General features: G+C 37.5%; 1 protein-coding gene across 1 annotated transcript in view; it reads right to left on the reverse strand.

Annotated features, from left to right (window-relative positions):
• Nucleotides 1–5,395: 5,395 nt before the first annotated feature.
• Nucleotides 5,396–23,906, reverse strand: part of PDGFC (platelet derived growth factor C) — a 138,306-nt gene continuing 119,795 nt past the window's right edge. Inside the window, exons 4-6 of the mRNA XM_081332123.1 lie at nucleotides 12,558–12,765; nucleotides 7,608–7,825; nucleotides 5,396–7,040 (exon numbers count right to left, since the gene is read on the reverse strand). Of these exons, the coding sequence (XP_081188249.1) occupies nucleotides 6,924–7,040; nucleotides 7,608–7,825; nucleotides 12,558–12,765 (543 nt within the window). The 3' untranslated portion in view covers nucleotides 5,396–6,923. The remainder of the gene's footprint in view (nucleotides 7,041–7,607; nucleotides 7,826–12,557; nucleotides 12,766–23,906) is intronic.

A 23,906-nucleotide genomic window follows, 5' to 3' on the forward strand; every position in this document is an offset into this window, starting at 1 on the left:
AAGGGCGGTATATAAATTCAATAAAATTAAAATTAAAAATTATTTGGCAAAAGCACTTTTTATTTTTCCTTAAAACCATTTTTCAATCTCAACTGTTATCAGTATGTTCATCTACATTTCTTAAGAGTGAATACTAAATTCTGATAAAATACACTTGCAGGCAGATATAAATATTTTGATCCATGAATCGTCCATACAATGATCTGTAATCTGTGAAACTTTGTATGATAATAAATTTGATAGGACTTCCGGTTTGCCGGCGTGGCCATTTGGAAGGTGAGCTCCATCTTCCACATCTGATTTTGCACCGCTGGGGGACCCTGGAAAGGGTCAAAAGTCGCCCTGTAGGGTTGACCAGAAAGGAGGGGATCCCTGCTTGATCATGGAAGGGTGGTAGCCCTTCCTCTTGATCTGGGGCAGCCCTCCAAACTGGCGGACCAAAGACCGGACATAGCAATATGGCTCATCACTAGGCTGCAGACAGCCAAAGTCAACCTTACCACCAGGCACCTACAAAGCAGTGCGGATGAGACTGGCTGAGATCCAAACCTCTCTTCAATCCTAAATATTTTTTCCACCTGTATAAGCTGCCCAAAGTATTTCCCCCCCTGTGAGAGAGGGAAGGGAGATTCTATCCCACCCTCTAAAAACAGCGGCAACTGACTATTGCAAGAATAACCTGATTCTGATTGGATCTTTATCTTTCTAAAATTTGTGGACTAAAAGATTTCTTATTCTTATTGAAGATTTGGGTTTTTACTTACAAAAAGAAGTAAAATTGGATAAAGGATTATAAAAAATTTGGACTTTAAAAAAACAACAACCCTAAATGGTATGGGCAACATCTTGTGGTTAAACCTGATATTACAATTTGTTATTGCTTAAAAGAGACTTGGCTTGAAGCCCAGACTATAGATAAGACTGCAACCTTGACAGATATCAGCTGTGAGAAGCCCAGCTGTGTTCTATACTCAGTGACAAAATTATTTTCATTCTCTGATTGTAAAGCTTTTAACTTATTCATTTTGTGATGAATTGGCATAAAGGGAACTGTGGTTATTTAAAACTTGGAAATTATAAATATTAAATGTTAAATTTAAATATTAATGGAAAACTAAAAATTGGGAAAAACTAATTAGGACATTGATAGTTTATAAAATTGAATGTTAAAATAACCAAAATATTATAAACTAAAAATTATTGATAAATGTAAGAAAGTTATTTTTATTTAATTGATATAATAAGAATTGTATTAGTTTAAACATGAGACAGTAAACACTAAGGGGAGAAGAGAGGAAATATTTAATGTAGTAGTTTGAGACTTGTACTAAAGATATTTGTATGTTATTTAATTATTAGGAACTAAAGAACCTCTTGTTGAGAGTGAAGAAGGAGAGTGCAAAAGTTGGGTTGAAACTAAACATTAAGAAAATGATCAAACTGGTCAGTCCTAGAGGAGATCAACCCTGACTGCTCTTTAGAAGGCCAGATCCTGAAGTTGAAACTGAAATACTTTGGCCACCTAATGAGAAGGAAGGACTCACTGGAAAAGAGCCTAATGCTGGGAAAGGTTGAGGGCAAGAGAAGAAGGGGACGACAGAGAATGAGGTGGCTGGATGGAGTCACTGAAGCAGTAGGCGTGAGCCTAAATGGACTCCAGAAGATGGTAAAGGACAGGAAGGCCTGGAAGAGCGTTGTCCATGGGGTCATGAAGGGTCGGACACGACTTCGCAACTAACAAAAAATTTAATTATCAATTAACTCAGCCGCCACATTGCTTTTAAATATTTAAATGCAAAACTAGAAAATCAACAAAACCTTTTTTTAAAAAAAGATCACCCACATGTGCTCCAGATAGCTGGTTCTTATGAGGTGACTATGAGACAGAGATTTTCCATGGGCTTGAGCATCAGAAGACAAGATCTTGCTTGCAATGTGGCTCAGCCTTTTCAAGGACACTAAGTATGAATATCTCACTTACTACTCATTTTTAGAAATTGCCTATTAATTTTCTTAAAGGTATTAAAGATCTTGGAAGGACCAAAAAATTGATAGCCTTAAAAGTTCTACAAGCTTATCTTCTTTATTGTTACTGCAAGAAATTAATATGGTTACCCTCTGAGGAGTAAAAGAATAATGTAGTAGTTTTATTAGCAAGTAAAATAACACAGCATCTTTTTAGAAAATTTGACTAGCATACAGCCTGCAACTCTGTTTCATGCTAAAAGGTTGGTGCTTAGAGTGCTAAGCGAATAGAAAAGGGCAGCCTCACATTTATTTCATTTTAAAGCATTTTAATATTGATAGATATGCCAGACATCTGGAAATATTGGTTAGGATCCATATGAATCTGAATAGGATGCAATGGGCTTTAAATCAAACAAAAAAAAGTCTGAGTGGCTTTGGTTATTTGGGTCTTCTGCTGATAATGTTTTCCAGCATTGGTTCTGGAGTGGTGGCACTGTCCCAGAACACCTTGGGCAAAACCTGGGGGTATTCTTGGACTCATGTTTCTTGCTAGAAGAGCAGGTGACTTTTGCACACCTGTTCCTGGACAGGGAGGTTTTGCTCACACTCACTCATGCCTTTATGACATCTTGTCTGGATTAGTGCAATGTGCTCTAAATGGGGCTGCTCTTCAACGTTTGGAAGCTTTAACTGGTCCAGAGTATGGATGCATGGATAGTACATAGTGTTGGATATTCAACACATATAACATCACTGCTACATGAATTTTACTGGCTACTAGGGTGCTTCCAGGTGCAATTCAAGGTGCTGATTGTCACCTTTAAAGCTCTTCACATCATGGGATTGGATTTCCTAATGGACCATCTTCTATCCATCCAATTTGGTCTAGCGATTTGGCTATGACACAGGTCCCATTAGCCAAAGAATATTGGCTGGTGGGGATTAGGAGACATGTCTACTCACAGATTACAATGAAGGCCAAGTAGACCTGGTTATGTGCTTCGGCCTGCTTCGGACATATGTTAAATGTCCCATTTCTTGAATATATTAACATCTATTGCACTGGTTATACTATATATACTATCTATCTATCTATCTATCTATCTATCTATCTATCTATCTATCTCTCTCTCTCTCTCTCTATCTATCTATCTATCTATATAAATATCTATATCTACAGTATATATATCTATATCTATATATCTATATATCTATATATTTAGATAGATAGATAGATAGATATAGATATAGATATAGATATAGATATAGATATAGATATATAGTTTTCTGAGGTTTTCGTGGGTGTTTGTATGTAGATCTTTGGTCATTCAGGTTTTTCCCCACGTAGAATTGGAGGTATCAGGGCAACATATGTGTATATATATATATATATATATATATATATATATATATATATATATATATATATATATATATATATATATGATGTATATATATGTATATGTATACAGTATGTATATGTACTGTATGTATGTTTTCATTGTTAAACATTTTATGATCTATCCAGCCCAGATACACTTGTTTAGATAATGTGCAGAGATAAAAAGCTTCTGATACTTTTTATATTTTATGATATAGACTCAAAATGTGGGACAAAAAGCAAATAAGGCATACTGCAGTGTTTCTTATATAAGCAGTATGGGACCTCCCTCAAAAGGATACTGAGAGACGAGACAGCCCTGCAAACAAAAAAGGTGCACTGATATTTATACATTTTAGGAAACTAGGGAAAATGATCCGTAAGTAATAGATAATATAAACATACATATTCATAAGTTATAGATGGCTGGTGACTTCTTGTCCTTCTATTGCTATTTTCGAAGAGAACAAATGTCTTACTAAAAGGAGGGAGCTCATGAGTTGCCATGGAAACGTTCTGCTAAAACTTACAATAGGCTCTGATGGGAGTCAACTCCCAAGGCTAAATTCCGTTTGGTATAATCTGTCCTATTCATTTGAAAATTCACTTTCCCTATTGAGAACTCTTTCCCCACAGTGACATAATGCATCTGAATATTGTCATCTTGGAACTTGATCATCCATGATATATTAACCTAAAAAGAGGTAATCTTTTATACTTTTTTTTTATAGCTGTTGTGAAAAGGAAGAAACAAGAAGCTAATGTGGGCTGATGTGTGTTGGCAAAAAGTGAAGAGTCAATAGTTAAATAAGATTTGTGGTGAAGAGAAAGAATGGATCATAAACCATATTAGGTTAAGAGCTTTGCACCTGGTGAAAACTCACTAGTTCCAGAGATGCCAAAATCACTTAAGCATTTTATGGGTAGGCGAGGACAAGAGCACCAAAGGTAGGTGGAGAGACTATCTACTGTGGATCCTGATCGAGAAAGAGATGGTCTGCTTTGAGGGATCATGTTGTGCTAAACATGAATGGTAATATATTACCTAAAAACTGCTATGTACTGTATATAACTAGGTAGACTTTATCAGAAGCAGAAGCTTTGGGACACATAAGCCTGTTTTATTGCTTGCAGGAAGGTGGAGGAAAAACAAGAAAAGATTATTTTAATGCCTTAGCATGGTCACTGCTTGACCTAAAGGGAAGCATAAAGTGGCTCTATTTGGCTTTGAGTTCATATGGCAGTCAGTGGCCCAAGAAATTTTGTTTAGGTGATAGAATGGATTCAATTGAATATGAATACGAATATTAGAAGCTAATGTTCAAGGCAGGAGAAATCAAAGCTAAAAGAATTTAGATATTTCAGCAAAAAAATGATACTTAATGTGTCTCAGAAAAATTCTAAGAAAGCTAAACGTTTTGGAAGGTTTTCCAAAAGCTCAGTTAAAATGTTATTGAAAATCTGTGGGAAGATTTTACACATGGTCTCCATGCAAGGAAACCTAAGAATATTTCTAAGCTAGAAAGGTTTGGTAAGAAAGAACTGGCCATAGGAAGTTTAGGACAATATTTCTGAAAATGGGGTGTTACAAAATACTGACTGAAAGGGTCCAAGTTTCTACACCTGTCATATTTACTATTAATTTATTGTGAATCTGTACACAACTGTACAGAATTAGCAGGTATGCAACAACATTTGCAGGAAGGTGTCATGTTTAACTTTTTCTCATGCTGAAGTTGTTTCAACTTCTATTCATTAGGCATTTAATAAAATATACAATTTAACCAGAAGTGCCTAAATGTTTGCATGCAGCTGTTCATATATTTCCTGTAGCAACTGAAATGGAACAAATTGGATTGCTAGATAGCATATGCCACAGGATAAAAAACTATACTTTTTTAAATTAAATGTCATTACCTTTCATGGGTAGATATGGATAGTGAGTTCTTTCTATCCCAATAATTATAGTTATTTTGTGAATTACATAAATCCAAACAGTAAAAGGAAACAGGCATTCACACAAAACAACACTAGACAATTTAGAAGTATTTTACAAGCAAAATATTTTACTGCTTCTTCCCTTCTTGGTCAAGAGAATAAATGTACTGGTTTATATATAAACTGTACATACTGTAAGCAAAACCACATTTCAAAAATTATACTGTACATCATTAAAATCCTGGAAACCATGTGCCTTATGAGGAAGCAATTGTCAACAATATTAAAATCCTTATGCCTGTAGCAATAAATATGTGCATATTTTAATCAACCCATTATATAATTTGGTGACAAGACCCCCACTATGTTGGAATTTATGATTTTTTCATGAAGATACCTGCTTCTCAATCTATCATAGGTCACATATAAAAACTATATTTCTGCAAAAAATAATTTTGCCAGAATGTAGATGGTACAGATATGTAACCCATTCAAGCCAGTGCAAAGAGGGCTGACAGCTATCCTCCAATGAGTATTCTGATGCTTATCAGATTTATGCCAGTAATATCTCATCCAACAAATGGTATTTATTTTCTTATTTATGCATGCTGAAGCCTGCTTCTATGCTCACAGGCATTCTCTCTAGATCAAGGCACTAGAATATAAAAAGAGTTAAAACAACTATTATGTTCCTTCTTATCCCAGCATCACGAATCTACTTACTTACAATTGTAAAGTCAGAATGATATTTTCATCTGCTTTATTTTTCTATGTGCACATGCACCACTACATTCTTTGAATTATACAACCAGTAATTCTTATCCTCTTCCTGTAACATTGACTCAGGGTTTTACAGGACAAAAATACAATTTTTCTAGATTGTAAATACAAAGAAAATTAAATACCTTTGGTAAAAAATAGATATATTTAACAAGATTAGAAAAGCAAATTGTTATGCCATAAAAAAAGAGTATAAAAATGTACACAACAAAAATATAAACAAACAAAAAAAACTTTGAAGGCACTAGTCAGAGGAATAAAGATACTTCATTGGTTTCAATCTTCTCCTCCCTGCTCACATATACTGACCAGGCATTTTTGCTAAATGACAGGAACCTGACTCAGAAAAAGCATAGAAAAGTGTTTAGTCTGTTTCACATCTATAAGTGAAAATTTTAAGTTTAACTCAGAATAACACAGTTTTTAAGCAATTAACACTTTAATTTAGGATTGTTTAGGAGTTGCTGCAATAAGTGAAGTAAGATTCCAGATGTTTAGAATGGTAAGCCAGAAGGAAGGCTATTAGAAGAGTTCAGGCTTTGAGCATTTCTAAACTTAAATCTTTTAAAATTCAGAATGAGCAAGAGAGATGATATTATATGTTTATATCAAGGTGGAGGAAAAAAAATCCTCATTAATGCCTTCTGCCCGTAGTTTTAATGGGCTTTCATGTGCTGTTACATTGCATGCATAATCTCAGTTTCATTTCTTCTCTCTTCATTTCCCCAAAACCATCAAGCTTGAACACAGAAGATTTTCAAAGGAAATAACTGAGATTATACAAGGAGATTAATGCACAAGGCCCAGAACATAATAAGCCTCTAATTCAATGTGCTGTAGAAGAAAGAAGTTCCTTTTATCCTTCTGTATTCCCTTTACAGATGCAGTTACACTCCTCATGATGATCCAAAGGGACATCTGTCAGAGATTTATGCAATCCTCTTACACCAGTTCTGGGCTTCAGTTGCAGGACCTGCAAAGGAACAGTTCAGCTGTCATTTTAAATATTATTAAAATAAGCAAATTATTATATAAAAATTATTATATTAGAAATCAGTTGTCTGTGACAGATACATATTCATTCATGATTTATATATATCTTGGCTCATAAAATAGTTTACCAAAGAAGGCTTTCACTTCTTTGTTCCAACATTTGCAAATATAAATCAATATAATAACTGAAAAATTCTGATTCTCATAAATTGGAGTTCCCAATTAGTATTTAATAATGAAATAAGCTACAAGCAAAAGCTTATCCTAGTTCAGGTTACAGAAGTTAAGATGGGTAGCCATCAATCAAATCCTTATAGATGAGGACCGTAATTGCTTCTACTTGTTATTTCCCTAACAAACTAGCAGTTGGAAGCAACAGTAGTTAGAAAGATAAAGAACTTATTAAAGTGTCAGCTTGCCAAGACAAGAAAAGTCTGCCTCAAAAAATGATTTATAAGTTGAAATCTCAAATACTGCCATCCAAGCTGACAGTTTGCTAATTGTATTATTATACTTTTCTTTGGCCCCATTTTTTTAAATACTATACCTCATGATACTTTTTGGTGACTTTGGTAGGGACACATTGGCATTCACTGCAAGAATGTTGACAACAGGCGCAATTTCCACCGCAGCGTTTAACCAGCAGACAAAGTGGCCAAAAAATGGTGTCTGTTCGTTTCAATTCCTCTCGTACTGACACTGAGAAGTTGCGTGGAGTACAGCTATACATTCTTACTTCCTCCTTCAGCAGGTTCAAATCTACAACTGAACAACAAGCCAACATTTATTGTATTTTGCTCATTAAATTCTTTCAGAAAAACAATGTAGAAACAAGAGCTATGCAAATATTTTTAAGAGACACCTACCATGCCAATAGGTTTTTCTATGGTTTAGTGAACTTGTGAGTTTCAAGATATAACTTATACAGTTGAAATATTTTTCTGAGTTAGGAACCTATCAATAAAATTAATATGTCTATGGCTGACAGTAAGTATCTATTTACCTTCTGATATTTATGTAGATAGGTATTTATATTGGAAAGATGGAACTTCAAGATTACTGATGGCCAGTCAAGAATGAATGTTCCTTTCTCTTTTCCTTTTTTTAGATGACCTAATCTGATGCCCTCCAGATATGGTGGACTTTGGTTTCAATAACTTAAGCCCATAAGAAGGAAATACACAAATTTGTAGATTTTAACTGCAGTATATATCATGTTTCGAAATACATTTTAAAAAGTGGGGTTCTAGAAAAAAAATTTGCCCCTGGATCAGTAGAATGCATTTTTTTCCCTGTAGGTAAAGGACAAGCTAACAGACATCTTAGTTTTAATCTCATGATTCTATGTGGTTTGGGTCATATTGTGGCCTATTTTAATTTTACTTTTTAAATTAGTTTTTTTAGGAATATAAATTTATTAAAAGACAAGAACCTCAAAATCTAACTCTATTATTGATTCTATATTAAAATATCTGGATTAGCCAACTGGATTTTATGCTTCATCAAAATGTATTATACTGCAATATATAATTGCAGCACTTTACTTCATATGGGATTGACCAGCAGTTTCACAAAGTGCTTGAACAAGTCTCTGAGGTGAAGAAGTGGGGAAAAAAACATTTATCCTTCTGATCTTTCTGATATGTGTCTTTTAAGAATTTGCAGGGCATAATGCTAGCTTTGTGTATTAGTAAATGTTTATATTCCTGTAAATATTTACTTGACCAGAGAAAAAGTTAATAGATCTATGAAAGAAACTCAACTGAAAACTCTATTATTCTGAAAAAAATTGAACTGGTTCTCATTCATTCACCAAGTTTAATATGCTAGTCAAATAATTTAAAAAGGGGAGGGGGGCTTGTTTGCAATGGCAATTAACTTTATGATTTAGAACTATTACCTGAAAACTAATTCCAACCCAAACAGAGTAATGTTCATACTAGGTAGATTAAAAAAATGTTTCTCACAAACTTTGAAGACTACAAACAGAACTCTTTACTGGAGTGAGGATAAATTTGCTGGACATGCACCAGTATTTCAAGTTTTGTAATTAACCCTGAAGGGATTGGGGAGAAACGGAAGTAATTAAAATTGCTATTGGACCAGAGTTGCTTTACTGAGGTGATGGGCAGCATATTAAATACATACATACATACATACATACATACATACATACATACATACTGCTTTGTATACCATGGATACTACTTACAATTAATTTTCATATAAATGAAGTATAACAAGTTGCTTTTTTACTGATACTCAATTTTTCTGCTTAAATGCATGCAGCTGATTTTGGATGAAACTTTCATATTAGTATAAATTCTGCTTTCATTTCAAGAATAAAACTTTCATTTTATAATAAAAGGAAAGAACTGCTTCCCACACTAAGAGCGATAGTTAAAGTTGAAAACAGGCACTGATTAAATCCTGACAAATAGGAAAAATAAAAAGCATGGCTTTTTAACTATGAAATATTAAGGACACTTGTATTTTCTTCTAAAATATATTTCAAGAAAGGACACATTCATTTAATTTGGCCATTTCATTTTTAGATCTCATCAAACAGAGCCTTGGTGGAGCAGTGGGCTAATGCCTCCTTAAGTAACACCAGCTGCCTGCAATTAGTGCAGGTTCGCATCCCACCAGGCTCAAGGTTGACTCAGCCTTCCATCCTTCCGAGGTAGGTAAAATGAGGACCCAGATTGTTGGGGACAATTAAGCTGACTTTGTAATAATGCTGCTTGGGGGGGGGGTGAAAGCCCTAATAAGCAGGCATATACATAGAATGAAGGCTACTGCTAAGCTTGTAAGCCGCTCCGAGTCTTCGGAGAAGGGCGGGATATAAATGGGATTAAAAAAAACAACAAAAAAAAAAACTCCAGACAACCCAATTTGAAAACATGCAAAATATTAACTTGGTGTCTCAGAAAGTATATTATTACTTATTTCTCTATCATACAGTGCATCTACAACATTTCATAGAAAATGAAATAGCTACTTTTGATTTTTTTTATTTTGAATAAAAACACTAGTATATCTATTTTTTAAAGTATGGAAATCTTTAATTTTAACAGTTGAAAAGTTGGATTTTTTTTACAGATATTATTATCAGCAAGATCCAGTTTGGTATAGTGGTGAAGGTTTCAGATAGGGAAAGTTTGAGTTCTAAGTCCTGCCCTGAGCACAAAGCCAGCTAGGTGACCTTGGGCCCCTCACTTTCTCTTAGCCCTGGGGTGGAAGCACTGGCAAGCCACTTCTGAAAAATGTTGCCAAGAAAACTGCAACAGTCTCCAAGAATCTGACACGACTGAATGGAAGAAAAGAAATGTAGGGTCATAACATTTATAAAAATGTAAAATATTTATAATGAATACACAACCATGTTAAGAACACACTCTTACCAAAATCTACTATTCAGTCTGTTTCATATTGCTTAAACAAGAATTGCTAAGAGGTTATACACCAAATAACTTTCAGTATTAAAACTGGCGTTAAAGTTGTACTTTCTTAGAAATCAATATTTTTAAGCCCCAGGAACTATGGCTTTCAATGTAATTTTTTAAAAGGTAGTAAACAATTAAAAAGAGCCCAAACCCTTCATTTCTGCAATAATTCTGCATGTCATCAGTGAATACCATGTCATCTCAATGGGGCACATTTTCTGCTTTAGGCTATATTACATTACAGACTTGGTAATGCAGTTTGAGGGTGGTCCTTTAATATGTCTGTCACAATTCTGTGATATGTTTATTCAATGGCAAATCTACTTTAGTGTCTTATTCAAATATTTTTAAAGATTAGTTCAATATTGTTTTCTTTTGGAAGTTGTTGATGGGAAAATCATTACTTTGTCATATTGGCCTTTTTAAATGGAATGCCCATGCTTCATTTGGCAAGAATGCAAAGTGTCTCCCCACATAAAAACATACATAATAACATTAACAGTCATATTCCATAAAAGTGATACTTTAATCAGAAAGACATCACATATGTATTTTAAAATAAATATGTTCAAGTACAGCAGTACTTCACTGAAGAAATTAAAAAACAAGATGCAACTAAAATATGACAGCTATATCTTTATTCTGTTTCAGACTAGTCAAACATCTAAAAGTGAGTTTAGAGAAATTTGTTTATTCATCATTCTAGGTAATACTTTAAGTTTATTGTGATTTTAAATTTCATTTAAATACATTTCCCCCCCACAGAACATTGTGTGTGTTTCCTGTTTCACTTACTGTAATTATCAAATACATTAAGGCAGTGTTTTTGAATTCACACCAAAAAGCAAGCCTCTGGAGCAAAGTGAGATCTACTTCTAAACAGACATTCACAGGTCTTCTTATAAGTATGCAGCAGTATTGCAGCATATAAAGGGAATTTTAAAGGCAACCAAAAGGAAACTATTTTATGGTGCACAATGCAGATAAGGGACATGTTTTAACATGAATCTGTCCCACTGATTCTACAGTGTACCTTGTCTAATGTTTTGAATGACATGAATCCTGTGCTGAAAAAAATGGAAGACAAACAGGTAGAACAAATCTGCCCTGAAGGGTCATTGCAGCTGTGCCTCATGTTCCATCGCTTAGATTAGAAAGATTATTTTACTAGTCAGGGGAATAGTTTTGTTTTTAATTATGTTTAAGAGTATAAAGAAATAACTGCTGGGTTGGACTTAGAATCTCTCAGTCCACAGTAGCTTCTACTTAGCTTACACTCTATAGCTTTAGATGGATTAATTTCTGGGTAAGGGCCACAGGTTTGCAGTTCAAAACATGTATACTCCATGGATTTATGAAATCCTAAAACACATAAAGAAGTCAGTAGAGAAACAGGTTAGACAAGGAGTGTCAGGATAGAAATCTATTAACTGGCAGTTTGAACAAACAGGGACTTTGCACTGAAAAAATATTTCAGTCCTCTTTTCTACTGGCTAAAGCACTGTCATTAAAAGGTATGGGTAACCATGACAATCACTATCAATTACAGTGCTAGAGCACACAGAGCATATAGTCATCTTTCCCAATCCTTGAAATGAGGATAAACATATTTATCATATTTATATAGTTGCCCATCCCATGCCTATTATTGTGGCTGGACTACAATAAAAACAGACCAAAAGCAAACATTAAAATTATATAATAAAAACATCAATATTAATTTTTAAAAACTAGGAGAGAGCATCTTGAGATATACAGTGTGGGCATCTCAGCAATTCTCTGTTTTCCTGAGATCCCCAAGGCTGCTGACACTGAAACAAACTTAGTTATCCTCTGAGCTGGTAAATAAATTCATTAACATTTATTAGACATTTCTAGAGAGTCTTATTCTACATTCTGAAAGTAAATGTAAACAGCTTTAAATAATCATTTTACATACATATGCCATCAATTCATGGTTTCAGACATGTAAGATTTGGTTTTATCAAGGGCTTTGGATGTTCCATTAAAAGAAAGAAGAAAAAGCAAGAGAAAAATATTAGGAACATTACCTCTTGATTTTCTGCCATGAATGTAGGCTTTCCCGAGACGGTGCCAACCTGGTTTGTATAGGTCTTCCAAATCTAACTGCCACCTGTCCGGCTCAAGGTACCTGATAAGTTCTTCTATGGTACTAAATGCAGCAACAGCATTGTTTAGCAACTCTAATGGTAAAGCTGATGGTGGTAACACTGTTGGACTGACTGATTCCATATGAAGCTACAATGATAAAAAAATAAATAATAATCTCTATATGGTGTAAGATACCTATCTGCAAAATATTATAAAAGCAAACATAAGAAAAATAAATTGCTGCACATTTATTTAGCATCCAGTAATAAAAATACTAGAAACTGGCTGTTCTGTACATCATCCAGAAATTAAAGACCTCGTACTCTCACCTCCAAAAGCAATTGAAACATCATCCTATTGTTGGATAAACTACTCCAGATTAAAGCTAAATGTTATACTTCTACAATGCATACAGTGTTGACCAACAGCTGACTGATGGGAAAGAAATTTATTAAATGGGGGTTAGAATGGAAAATCCTGCCTGTTAGGCCAGCTACTGCAGCTTTAATTGTAGAAATGTATAAGACTATTTCAGAAAAATATTAGCAGAATTATAAAGAACTCTGTAGAGAACATTGTATTAGTCATGAGTGGAGAAGAAAAGAAACTCCAGGTTTTGTGGCAGTTAACTAGCAAATACAAATTATCTACCATGACAGCAGAATTCCAAGCAACACTACAGGTTTGACCTATTCATATTTTCTACCAAACATCACTTGTAAACTGCAAAGAGCAAATCAAAATGTGAAAATCAAGGAGATAAATACTGATGTTATGCTGGGACTGGAAGGAAAAAAAATCCCATATTTATGATGATAAAGAGAGGCAAAAACAGTGGCAGGAATCCAAAAGTTTGAAAGTAAAATAATAATAAATGTTCACATCTGGAAATGGAGAATGATACAGTTAAAGTAAGACCATTGCCATTTTACCTCTCATGTCATATATTTACCAAAAATATTCAAATATTTGAATATCTCATTTTTTAAAAAAATATAGAATGCTATATATATTTATTTTACTATGTAAAACACATTTAAGTATTAGATAGCTCAAAATAATTTATGTCAGTCATAATACTATGTGTGAATAGGATAGGAACTAACTCACATGTAAATATGCTAAGTTAACAACTCCTTGTAGTGAAGCCAAAAATGACAATTAGTGTTGGATTAAGTGGAATTTCCTGTTCTGCTATTTATAAAATATTTTCCTGCATACATTTGAAGCTATCAAAATAGAGCTGGATTCAATACACAACAAACTTTTTTTCCGCAGGACCTTTGTGCTTTCACTAAAATCAATAAAATTTATACTCTGAAAGCCTAAATAGATTATCTGGACCCGTACCAATCGGGTTTCAGGCCCGGACACAGCACGGAGACGGCATTGGTCGCGCTGGTGAATGATCTCTGGAGGGCAAGGGACAGGGGTTGCTCCTCTGTCCTGGTCCTATTAGATCTCTCAGCGGCTTTCGATACCATCGACCATGGTATCCTGCTGCAGCGTCTCAGGGGGTTGGGAGTGGGAGGCACCGTTTTACGGTGGTTCTCCTCCTACCTCCAGGGCCGCTCGCAGTCGGTGTTGACAGGAGGGCAGAGATCCGCCCCGAGGCCTCTCATTTGTGGAGTCCCTCAGGGGTCGGTTCTCTCGCCTCTCCTGTTCAACATCTATATGAAGCCGCTGGGCGAGATCATTCGTGGCTTCGGGGTGGGGTATCACCAGTACGCTGATGATACCCAACTTTTTCTTTCCACCCCGAACCAACCCAGCGATGCCCTCTCTGTGATGTCCCGGTGCCTGGAGGCGGTTCAGGTCTGGATGGGGAGAAACAGGCTTCGTCTCAATCCCGCCAAGACTGAGTGGCTGTGCATATCGGCATCTCGGGTTAACCAAGTTATTCCACCTCTAGCGATGGGGGGTGAGGTGTTACCCCCCGTTGATAGGGCTCGCAACTTGGGCGTCCTCCTGGACTCACGGCTCAATTTTGAAGATCACATTGAAGCCGTGACCAGGGGGGCTTTTGCACAGGTTCGCCTGGTGCGCCAGTTGCATCCCTATCTGGACCGAGACACCCTACGCACAGTTACTCATGCGCTTGTGACCTCCCGTTTGGACTACTGTAACGCTCTCTACATGGGGCTGCCCTTGAAGACCACTCGGAGGCTTCAACTGGTGCAGAATGCGGCCGCGCGAGTTGTAATGGGGGTCTCCCGATACTCCCATGTAACACCTCTACTCCGCGAGCTGCATTGGCTTCCGGTTGCCCTCCGGGTGAAATTCAAGGTGCTGGTTATCACCTATAAAGCCCTACATGGCCTGGGTCCGGGGTATTTGAGGGAACACCTGCTGCCGTCATCAAACGCCCTTCACCCAGTGCGCTCCCACAGGGAGGGTCTGCTCAGGGTCCCGCCGGTAAGAGATTGCCGGCGGGTGACACCCAGGGATAGGGCCTTCTCAGTGGGGGCGCCTGCCCTCTGGAACCAGCTGCCGGTGGAGCTGAGGACTGCTCCCGACCTCCGATCATTCCGCCGGGGCCTGAAGACCTGGCTCTTCGAGATCTCGGGCCCAGACTGAGGAGAAATTTTAATTTGGGGTTCTTTTTAATCGACTACAGGGTCAATTTAATATTTTTTAATTTGGTTCTTAATTTTTGTATTTTGGATTTTTAATTCCCTGTAAACCGCCCTGAGTCCTCAGGGAATAGGGCGGTATATAAATATAACTAAATAAATAAAAATAAATAAATAAATAAACACAAATATTAAAATAAAGATTGCTATGAGATAAAGAAACATAGAATATGAAGAAAACACATGTCATAAATTTAGATAAAAAATCAATATTTCATTAATTAGTTTTCAATAACCATACCCACCCCTTCATGGATTACTGCCTTGTCGTGGCGAAGGGGCTTGCGTAATTCAATGAAGCTATGAGCTAGGCCATGCAGGGCCACCCAAGACGGAAAGGTCATAGCAGAGAGTTCTGACAAAACGTGATCCACTGGAGAAGGAAATGGCAACCCACTCCAGTATCTTTGCCATGAAAATCCTATGGACAGTACCAAAAGGCAAAACGATATGATGCTGGAAGATTAGCCCATCAGGTCGGAAGGCGTCCAATGTGCTACTGGGGAAGAGCAGAGGGCTAGTACTAGTAGCACCAGAAAGAATGAAGCAACTGGGCCAAAGCCGAAAGGACGCTCAGCTGTGGATGTGTCTGGTGGTGAAAGGAAAGTCCGATGCTGTAAAGATTTTTTCTCCATAGGAACCTGGAATGTAAGATCCATGAATCAAGGAAAGCTGGACGTGGTCAAACAAGAGATGACAAGACTGAACATCGACATCTTAGGAATCAGAGAACTAAAATGGACAGGAATGGGTGAATTTAATTCAGATGACCATCAGGTATACTACTGCGGACAAGAATCCCTCAGAAGAAATGGAGTAGCCTTCATAGTCAATAAAAGAGTAGGTAAAGCAATACTGGGATACAATCCTCAAAATGACAGAATGATCTCAGTTCGAATCCAAGGCAAACCATTCAATATCACAATAGTCCAAGTCTATGTCCCAACCACCAGTGCTGAAAAGGATGAAATTGACTGGTTCTATGAAGCCCTACAGCACCTTATAGAACTAACACCAAAAATTGATGTCCTTATTATCATGGGGGATTGGAATGCTAAAGTAGGAAGCCAAAAGATAACCGGAATAACAGGCAAGTTTGGCCTTGGACTACAAAATGAAGCAGGGCACAGGCTGATATAATTTTGACAAGAGAATATGATAATCATAGCAAACACTCTTTTCCAACAACCCAAGAGACGGCTCTACACGTGGACATCACCAGACGGTCAACACAGAAATCAGATTGACTATATACTCTGCAGCCAAAGATGGAGAAGCTCTATACAGTCAGTAAAAACAAGACCAGGAGCTGACTGTGGCTCAGACCATGAGCTTCCCATTGCAAAGTTTAGGCTTAAACTGAAGAAAGTAAGGAAAAGCACTAGGCCACTCAGGTATGAATTAAATCATATCCCTGTTGAATATACAGTAGAGGTGACAAATAGATTTAAGGTATTAGATCTGATAAACAGAGTGCCTGAAGAACTATGGACAGAGGTTTGCAACATTGTAGAACAGGTAGCAACCAAAACCATCCCAAAGAAAAAGAAATGCAAGAAAGCAAAATGGCTGTCTGAGGAAGCTTTACAAATAGCTGAGGAAAGGAGGGAAGCAAAAGGCAAGGGAGAAAAAGAAAGATACGCCCAATTGAATGCAGAATTCCAAAGAATAGCTAGAAGACATAAGGATGCCTCCTTAAATGAACAGTGCAAAGAAATAGAATTAAACAATAGAATAGGAAGGACCAGAGATCTTTTCAAGAAAATTGGAGAGATGAAGGGTACGTTTCATGCAAAAATGGGCATGATAAAGGACCAAAATGGCAGGGACATAACAGAGGCAGAAGAGATTAAGAAGAGGTGGCAAAATTACACAGAAGAACTATACAAGAATGAGCTTAACATCCCTGATAATCACAATGAGATGGTCACTGACCTCGAGCCACACATCCTAGAATGTGAAGTGAAGTGGGCCTTAGAAAAGCTGAGCAACAACAAAGCTAGTGGAGGTGACAGTATTCCAGCTGAGCTATTCAAAATCTTAAAAGATGATGCAGTAAAAGTGCTACACTCAATTTGCCAGCAAATTTGGAAAATTCAACAGTGGCCACAGGATTGGAAAAGATCAGTTTACATTCCAAATCCAAAGAAAGGCAGTGCCAAAGAATGTTCAAACTATCGCACCATTGCACTCATTTCTCATGCTAGTAAAGTTATGCTTAAAATCCTACAAGCTAGATCGAGAACTTCCAGAAGTACAGGAAGGATTTCGAAGAGGCAGAGGAACTAGAGATCAAATTGCCAACATACGTTGGATCATGGAGAAAGCTAGGGAGTTCCAGAAAAACATCTACTTCTGCTTCATTGACTTTGCTAAAACCTTTGATTGTGTGGATCATAACAAACTGTGGCAAGTTCTTAAAGAGATGGGCGTACCAGACCATCTTATTTGTCTCTTGAGAAACCTATATGTGGGCCAAGAAGCAACAGTGAGAACTGGACACGGAACCACTGATTGGTTCAAAATTGGGAAAGGAGTCCGGAAAGGCTGTGTACTGTCGCCCTGCCTATTTAACCTATATGCAGAGCACATCATGACAAAAGCAGGGCTAGATGAATCAAAAGTTGGAATTAAGATTGCCGGAAGAAATATCAACAACCTAAGATATGCAGATGATACCACTCTAATGGCAGAAAGTGAAGAAGAACTAAAGAGCCTCTTGTTGCGGGTGAAGAAGGAAAGTGCAAAACTTGGGTTGAAACTTAACATTAAGAAAACCAAGATCATGGCATCTGGCCCTCTCAATTCCTGGCAAATAGATGGGGAAGAAATGGAGGTAGTGACAGATTTTATTTTCCTGGGCTCCAAGATCACTGCAGATGGGGACTGTAGCCAAGAAATTAAAAGACGCTTGCTCCTCGGGAGCAAGGAAAGCCATGGCAAATCTAGACAGCACACTAAAAAGCAGAGCTATCACCCTGTCAACAAAAGTGCGTATAGTCAAGGCTATGGTCTTCCCAGTTGCAATGTATGGCAGTGAAAGTTGGACCATAAAAAAGGCTGAGCGCCAAAGAATTGAGGCCTTTGAACTGTGGTGCTGGAGAAGACTCCTGCAAGTCCCTTGGACTAAAAGGTGATCAAACCGGTTGGTCCTAGAGGAGATCAACCCTGACTGCTCTTTGGAAGGCCAGATCCTGAAGCTAAAACTCAAATACTTTGGCCACCTAATGAGAAGGAAGGACTCACTGGAGAAGAGCCTAATGCTGGGAAAGATTGAGGGCAGTAGAAGAAGGGGACGACAGAGAATGAGGTGGCTGGATGGAGTCACTGAAGCAGTAGGCGTGAGCTTAAATGGACTCCAGAAGATGGTAGAGGACAGGAAGGCCTGGAGGAACTTTGTCCATAGGGTTGCGATGGGTCAGACACGACTTCGCAGCTAACAAGAACAACAACAAACCATACCCACGCCTCACAAAAAGTTTTTTACAATAATCTTATCAATACCACTGAATACATGGTTCCCAATCTATACATTATTATTTATATTATATTTCAATAAGAACTTGTCCAATCTTGAAAGCTAAGCAAAGTTAGCTTTAATTAGGATTCATTCATTCATGTATTTGTTTTTCACATTTTTGTGAAATTTTTGAATTGCCCATCTCCCAGTGTGTCTGTGCGTGTGTGCTACTTGGAATCTCCAGGGCTAGGCTGAAAAAAGTCACAGAAACATCACCGAAGAAGGCTATGGCAGACAACTGCTATAACATTTCCAAATGCAAGCAAGAGTTGAGTTCAAGTGAAGACATTTAATCTTGTCAAATAACTATCTTTGATTTCTAAAGGAACTTAGTGTTTACTTTATAATGTTTTGTTTTTCCAGAAGTCTTTGGGACTTGCTCCAGAGTCAAAGGCACCTATTTGTATTTGTGTTTCTGTGTGAGTGAATGTATGTATGTGAATACAGACACATTCTTACACAAACAAATACAATGACTTAGGTATAGCTCCGCTGTTTCTGGCTCCAGACTCTATTAGATACGTGGTTACACCTGCCAGGTATCTTAGTCAGTTAGAGTCAGTAAACCACCGGAAAGCATTCTCGCTTGCACGGTGCCACGCATTTCCATCGGCCGTCCTGTACGGCAAGTACAAAAAGACTGAAAGACTCTGTTCCTGTGGCTTAGGAGAGGTGGAGACTATTGGACACACACTCCTTCAATGTTTCTTCTACCGAGCCATTCGGAAAAACCATATCCTCCCCATAATTGATAGCTATCCTGGTCGTTCGGAAAGTATTTATCTCCAATGGCTGCTTAAGGATGAGCAGGCAGAGATCACGGCACAGGTGGCCAGATTCTGTGCAGCAGCATTGGGGATTCGCCAGAAACATAAATAATCATTTTAGATCTTTTTAATAATCTTTTATAATTGATTTTCTTACGTTTTATCCATTTAGACTATACTCATTGTATTTTTATTGTCAGGTCAGTATGATTCAGTCTTTTGAAAATAGCTTGTTTCTGATACTGTATACTGCCTGTAAAACTAGGCAGAACTTTGGTCACCCATTGATTACATCATTGATTGTGATGTACTGCTAAGTCCTCTTGTGACGGTTCTGTTTAGTTTTCTTTTATTTGGATGTTTGATTTATGTGTGGCCTTTGGCTGTAATAATAAAATTGATGATGAAACACATACAATGTATATATTATTGGATATCACTTGTTATATTTTCATTATTGCAACTTTAAAATGTATTATTATTCTTACTATTTTCAAATTTGTCTGAAATGGTACAGGACAGGTTCTCCTGCTTGAGCAGGGGGCTGGACTAGAAGACCTCCAAGGTCCCTTCCAGCTCTATTCTATTCTATTCTATTCTATTCTATTCTATTCTATTCTATTCTATTCTATTCTATTCTATTCTATTCTATTCTATTCTATTCTATTCTATTCTAGGTAAAGGTAAAGGTTCCCCCGCACATGTGTGCTAGTCGTTTCCGACTCTAGGGGCCGGTGCTCATCTCTGTTTCAAAGCCGAAGAGCCAGCGCTTGTCCGAGGACGTCTCCGTGGTCATGTGGCCGGCATGACTAGACGCCAAAGGCACACGGTACGCTGTTACCTTCCCACCGCAGTGGTCCCTATTTTTCTACTTGCATTTTTACGTGCTTTCGAACTGCTAGGTTGGCAGAAGCTGGGACGAGTAACAGGCGCTCACTCTGCTACAGGGCACTCGGGATTCGACCCGCCAAACTGCCGACCTTCTGATCGACAAGCTCAGCGTCCTAACCCACTGAGCCACCGCGTCCCGTATTCTATTCTATTCTATTCTATTCTATTCTATTCTATTCTAAATTTTTAAATTGCTAAGGATGAGGATTGAGGTAGTAGATAAATTGCATGCATGCATATATGCAAGAATAATTAATAAATAAATAAAAGAAACAATTCAGAAACATTCATATTGCAGGGGCTTCAGTGAAGGAATAAATATTGATTGTAAGCAAAAGTCAATTGAACTGTAGGACTGAATTCATAAAGACATGTCTAGGGTATTTTGCTTTTAGGCCTTTTATGGTCAAAATATATTTCAACAATAGAAATGGCTAATATTAAGTATGTAAAGTATTGTAATTAAATATTGATTATATTGATGATTCCGAATAAGTCTAAAGCTTTTATTTCCAGTCTGATTTTCAATTCAGTATTGTTTAATCTTTGAAACTAAAATTAGACTGAACTTTACTTTTTTAAGGAAACCAATATTATTCTGTAGGAAATGAAATTGACTGTTTTAATAACTCATAATTAAGATTGTTTGTTTGATCCTGATGCCAAGCTGCAATTAACTGAATAAGAAACAAATACTTCAGATATCTCTCTCTCTCTCTCTCTCTCTCTCTCTCTCTCTCTCTCTCTCTCTCTATATATATATATATATATATATATATATATATATATATATATATATATATATATATATATATATATATATATATATATATATATATATATATATATATATATATACATACATACATACATACATACATACATACATACATACAGTCATGGCCAAAATTGTTGGCACCCCAGAAATTTTTCAAGAAAATCAAGTATTTCTCACAGAAAAGTATTGCAGGAACACATGTTTTGCTATACACAGGTTTATTCCCTTTGTGTGTATTGGAACACAACAAAAAAAGGGAGGAAAAAAAGCAAATTGGACATAATGTCAAACAAAATTCCAAAAATGGGCCGGACAAAATTATTGGCACCCTTAACTTAATATTTGGTTGCACACCCTTTGGAAAAAATAACTGAAATCAGTCGCTTCCTATAACCATCAATAAGCTTCTTACACCTCTCACCCGGAATTTTGGACCACTCTTCCTTTGCAAACTGCTCCAGCTCTTTCTTATTGGAAGGGCACCTTTTCCCAACAGCAATTTTAAGATCTCTCCACAGGTGTTCAATGGGATTCAGATCTGGACTCATTGCTGGCCACTTCAGAACTCTCCAGCACTTTCTTGCCATCCATTTCTGGGTGCTTTTTGATGTATGTTTGGGGTCATTGTCCTGCTGGAAGACCCAAGATCTCAGATGCAAACCCAGCTTTCTGACACTGGGCTCTACAGTGCGACCCAAAATCCTTTGGTAATCCTCAGATTTCATGATGCCTTGCACACATTCAAGGCACCCAGTGCCAGAGGCAGCAAAACAACCCCAAAACATCATTGAACCTCCACCACATTTCACTGTAGGTACTGTGTTCTTTTCTTTGTAGGCCTCATTTCATTTTCGGTAAACAGTAGAATGATGTGCTTTACCAAAAAGCTCTAGCTTGGTCTCATCTGTCCACAAGACGTTTTCCCAGAAGGATTTTGGCTTACTCAAGTACATTTTGGCAAACTGTAATCTTGCTTTTTTATGTCTCTGTGTCAGCAGTGGGGTCCTCCTGGGTCTCCTGCCATAGCGTTTCATTTCATTTAAATGTCGACGGATAGTTTGCGCTGACACTGATGCTCCCTGAGCCTGCAGGACAGCTTGCATTCCTTTGGAACTTGTTTGGGGCTGCTTATCCACCATCCGGACTATCCTGCGTTGCAACCTTTCATCAATTTTTCTCTTCTGTCCATGACCAGGGAGATTCGCTACAGTGCCATGGGTTGCAAACTTCTTGATAATGTTGCGCACTGTGGACAAAGGCAAATCTAGATCTCTGGAGATGGACTTGTAACCTTGAGATTGTTGATATTTGTCCACAATTTTGGTTCTCAAGTCCTCAGACAGTTCTCTTCTCCTCTTTCTGTTATCCATGCTTAGCGTGGCACACACAGACACACAATGCAAAGACTAAGTGAACTTCTCTCCTTTTTATCTGCTTTCAGGTGTGATTTTTATATTGCCCACACCTTTTACTTGCCCCAGGTGAGTTTAAAGGAGCATCACGTGCTTGAAACAATCTTGTTTACCCACAATTTTGAAAGGGTGCCAATAATTTTGTCCGGCCCATTTTTGGAGTTTTGTTTGACATTATGTCCAATTTGCTTTTTTTCCTCCCTTTTTTGTTGTGTTCCAATACACACAAAGGGAATAAACCTGTGTATAGCAAAACCTGTGTTCCTGCAATACTTTTCTGTGAGAAATACTTGATTTTCTGGAAACATTTCTGGGGTGCCAACAATTTCGGCCATGACTGTATATATATACACACACACACACATATATATACAGTATATATATATATATATGTGTGTATGTGTGTATGTGTGTGTGTGTGTTAAATGTTTGTTAAGTATTTAGAATGCACTTGCTTAAGTCCCAAACATGGGACAAATCTTATTTCCTGTTTCAGCCTAAACCAAGGCCATCTACAGGCAGTAGCCACAGCAGTGGCAGCTCATATTTGTGTAAATTTTTTTTTTGGCTTGCTAACAAAGAATAAAGGGAGACCGTCTTAAGCAGTTGTTTTAACCCCTAGGCCACAGGCTCTCTCTCTCTCTTTGTTAGCTGAGAAGCAAGGGAGATAAGTGTTAAATGTTTGTTAAGTATTTAGAATGCACTCAGCTGTGTGAGCCTGAAAGCTTGGATGAAGATGATTCACAGCTGGCTTTGTTCAAGGATGCTCGAAGCAGGAGGCAGACAAGCAGGAGTGAACAAAGAAGGGCAATGAGGCACCTCGGGAGGAGGCAAAGAGAAGCCACGCCTTGAAACTGTGTTTAATTTAATTTAATTTAATTTAATAATTTTATTTGTATACCGCCCTTCTCCCGAAGGACTCAGAGCGGTGAACTGGGCAATACATGTTAAAAAACAAGAATACAAAAGTTAAAAGAGATTAAACAAGATGCCCCAAAAACTATAACAATAAGTTAAAATACATAAAAAACAATAAAACCCAAACCCATCACCCATCAGGCCACGCCGGCTTGTTCGAACAGGTAAGTCTTTACATCGCGCCGGAAGGAGCGAAGGTCGGGCGCCATCCAGACCTCAACCGGAAGATGGTTCCATAAATCCAGCGCGCCCACAGAGAACGCCCTCCCCCTGGGGGCCACCAGTCGACACTGGTGTGGGAATGTGTGGGAGGTGCTGGTTGCTGAAGGCAACTGTTTGAACAGCTTCTGATTTAGTCGTGGTTAGTAT

This window comes from Vipera berus (genome assembly GCF_964194415.1).
Source record: "Vipera berus genome assembly, chromosome: 7".
NCBI lineage: Eukaryota > Metazoa > Chordata > Lepidosauria > Squamata > Viperidae > Vipera > Vipera berus.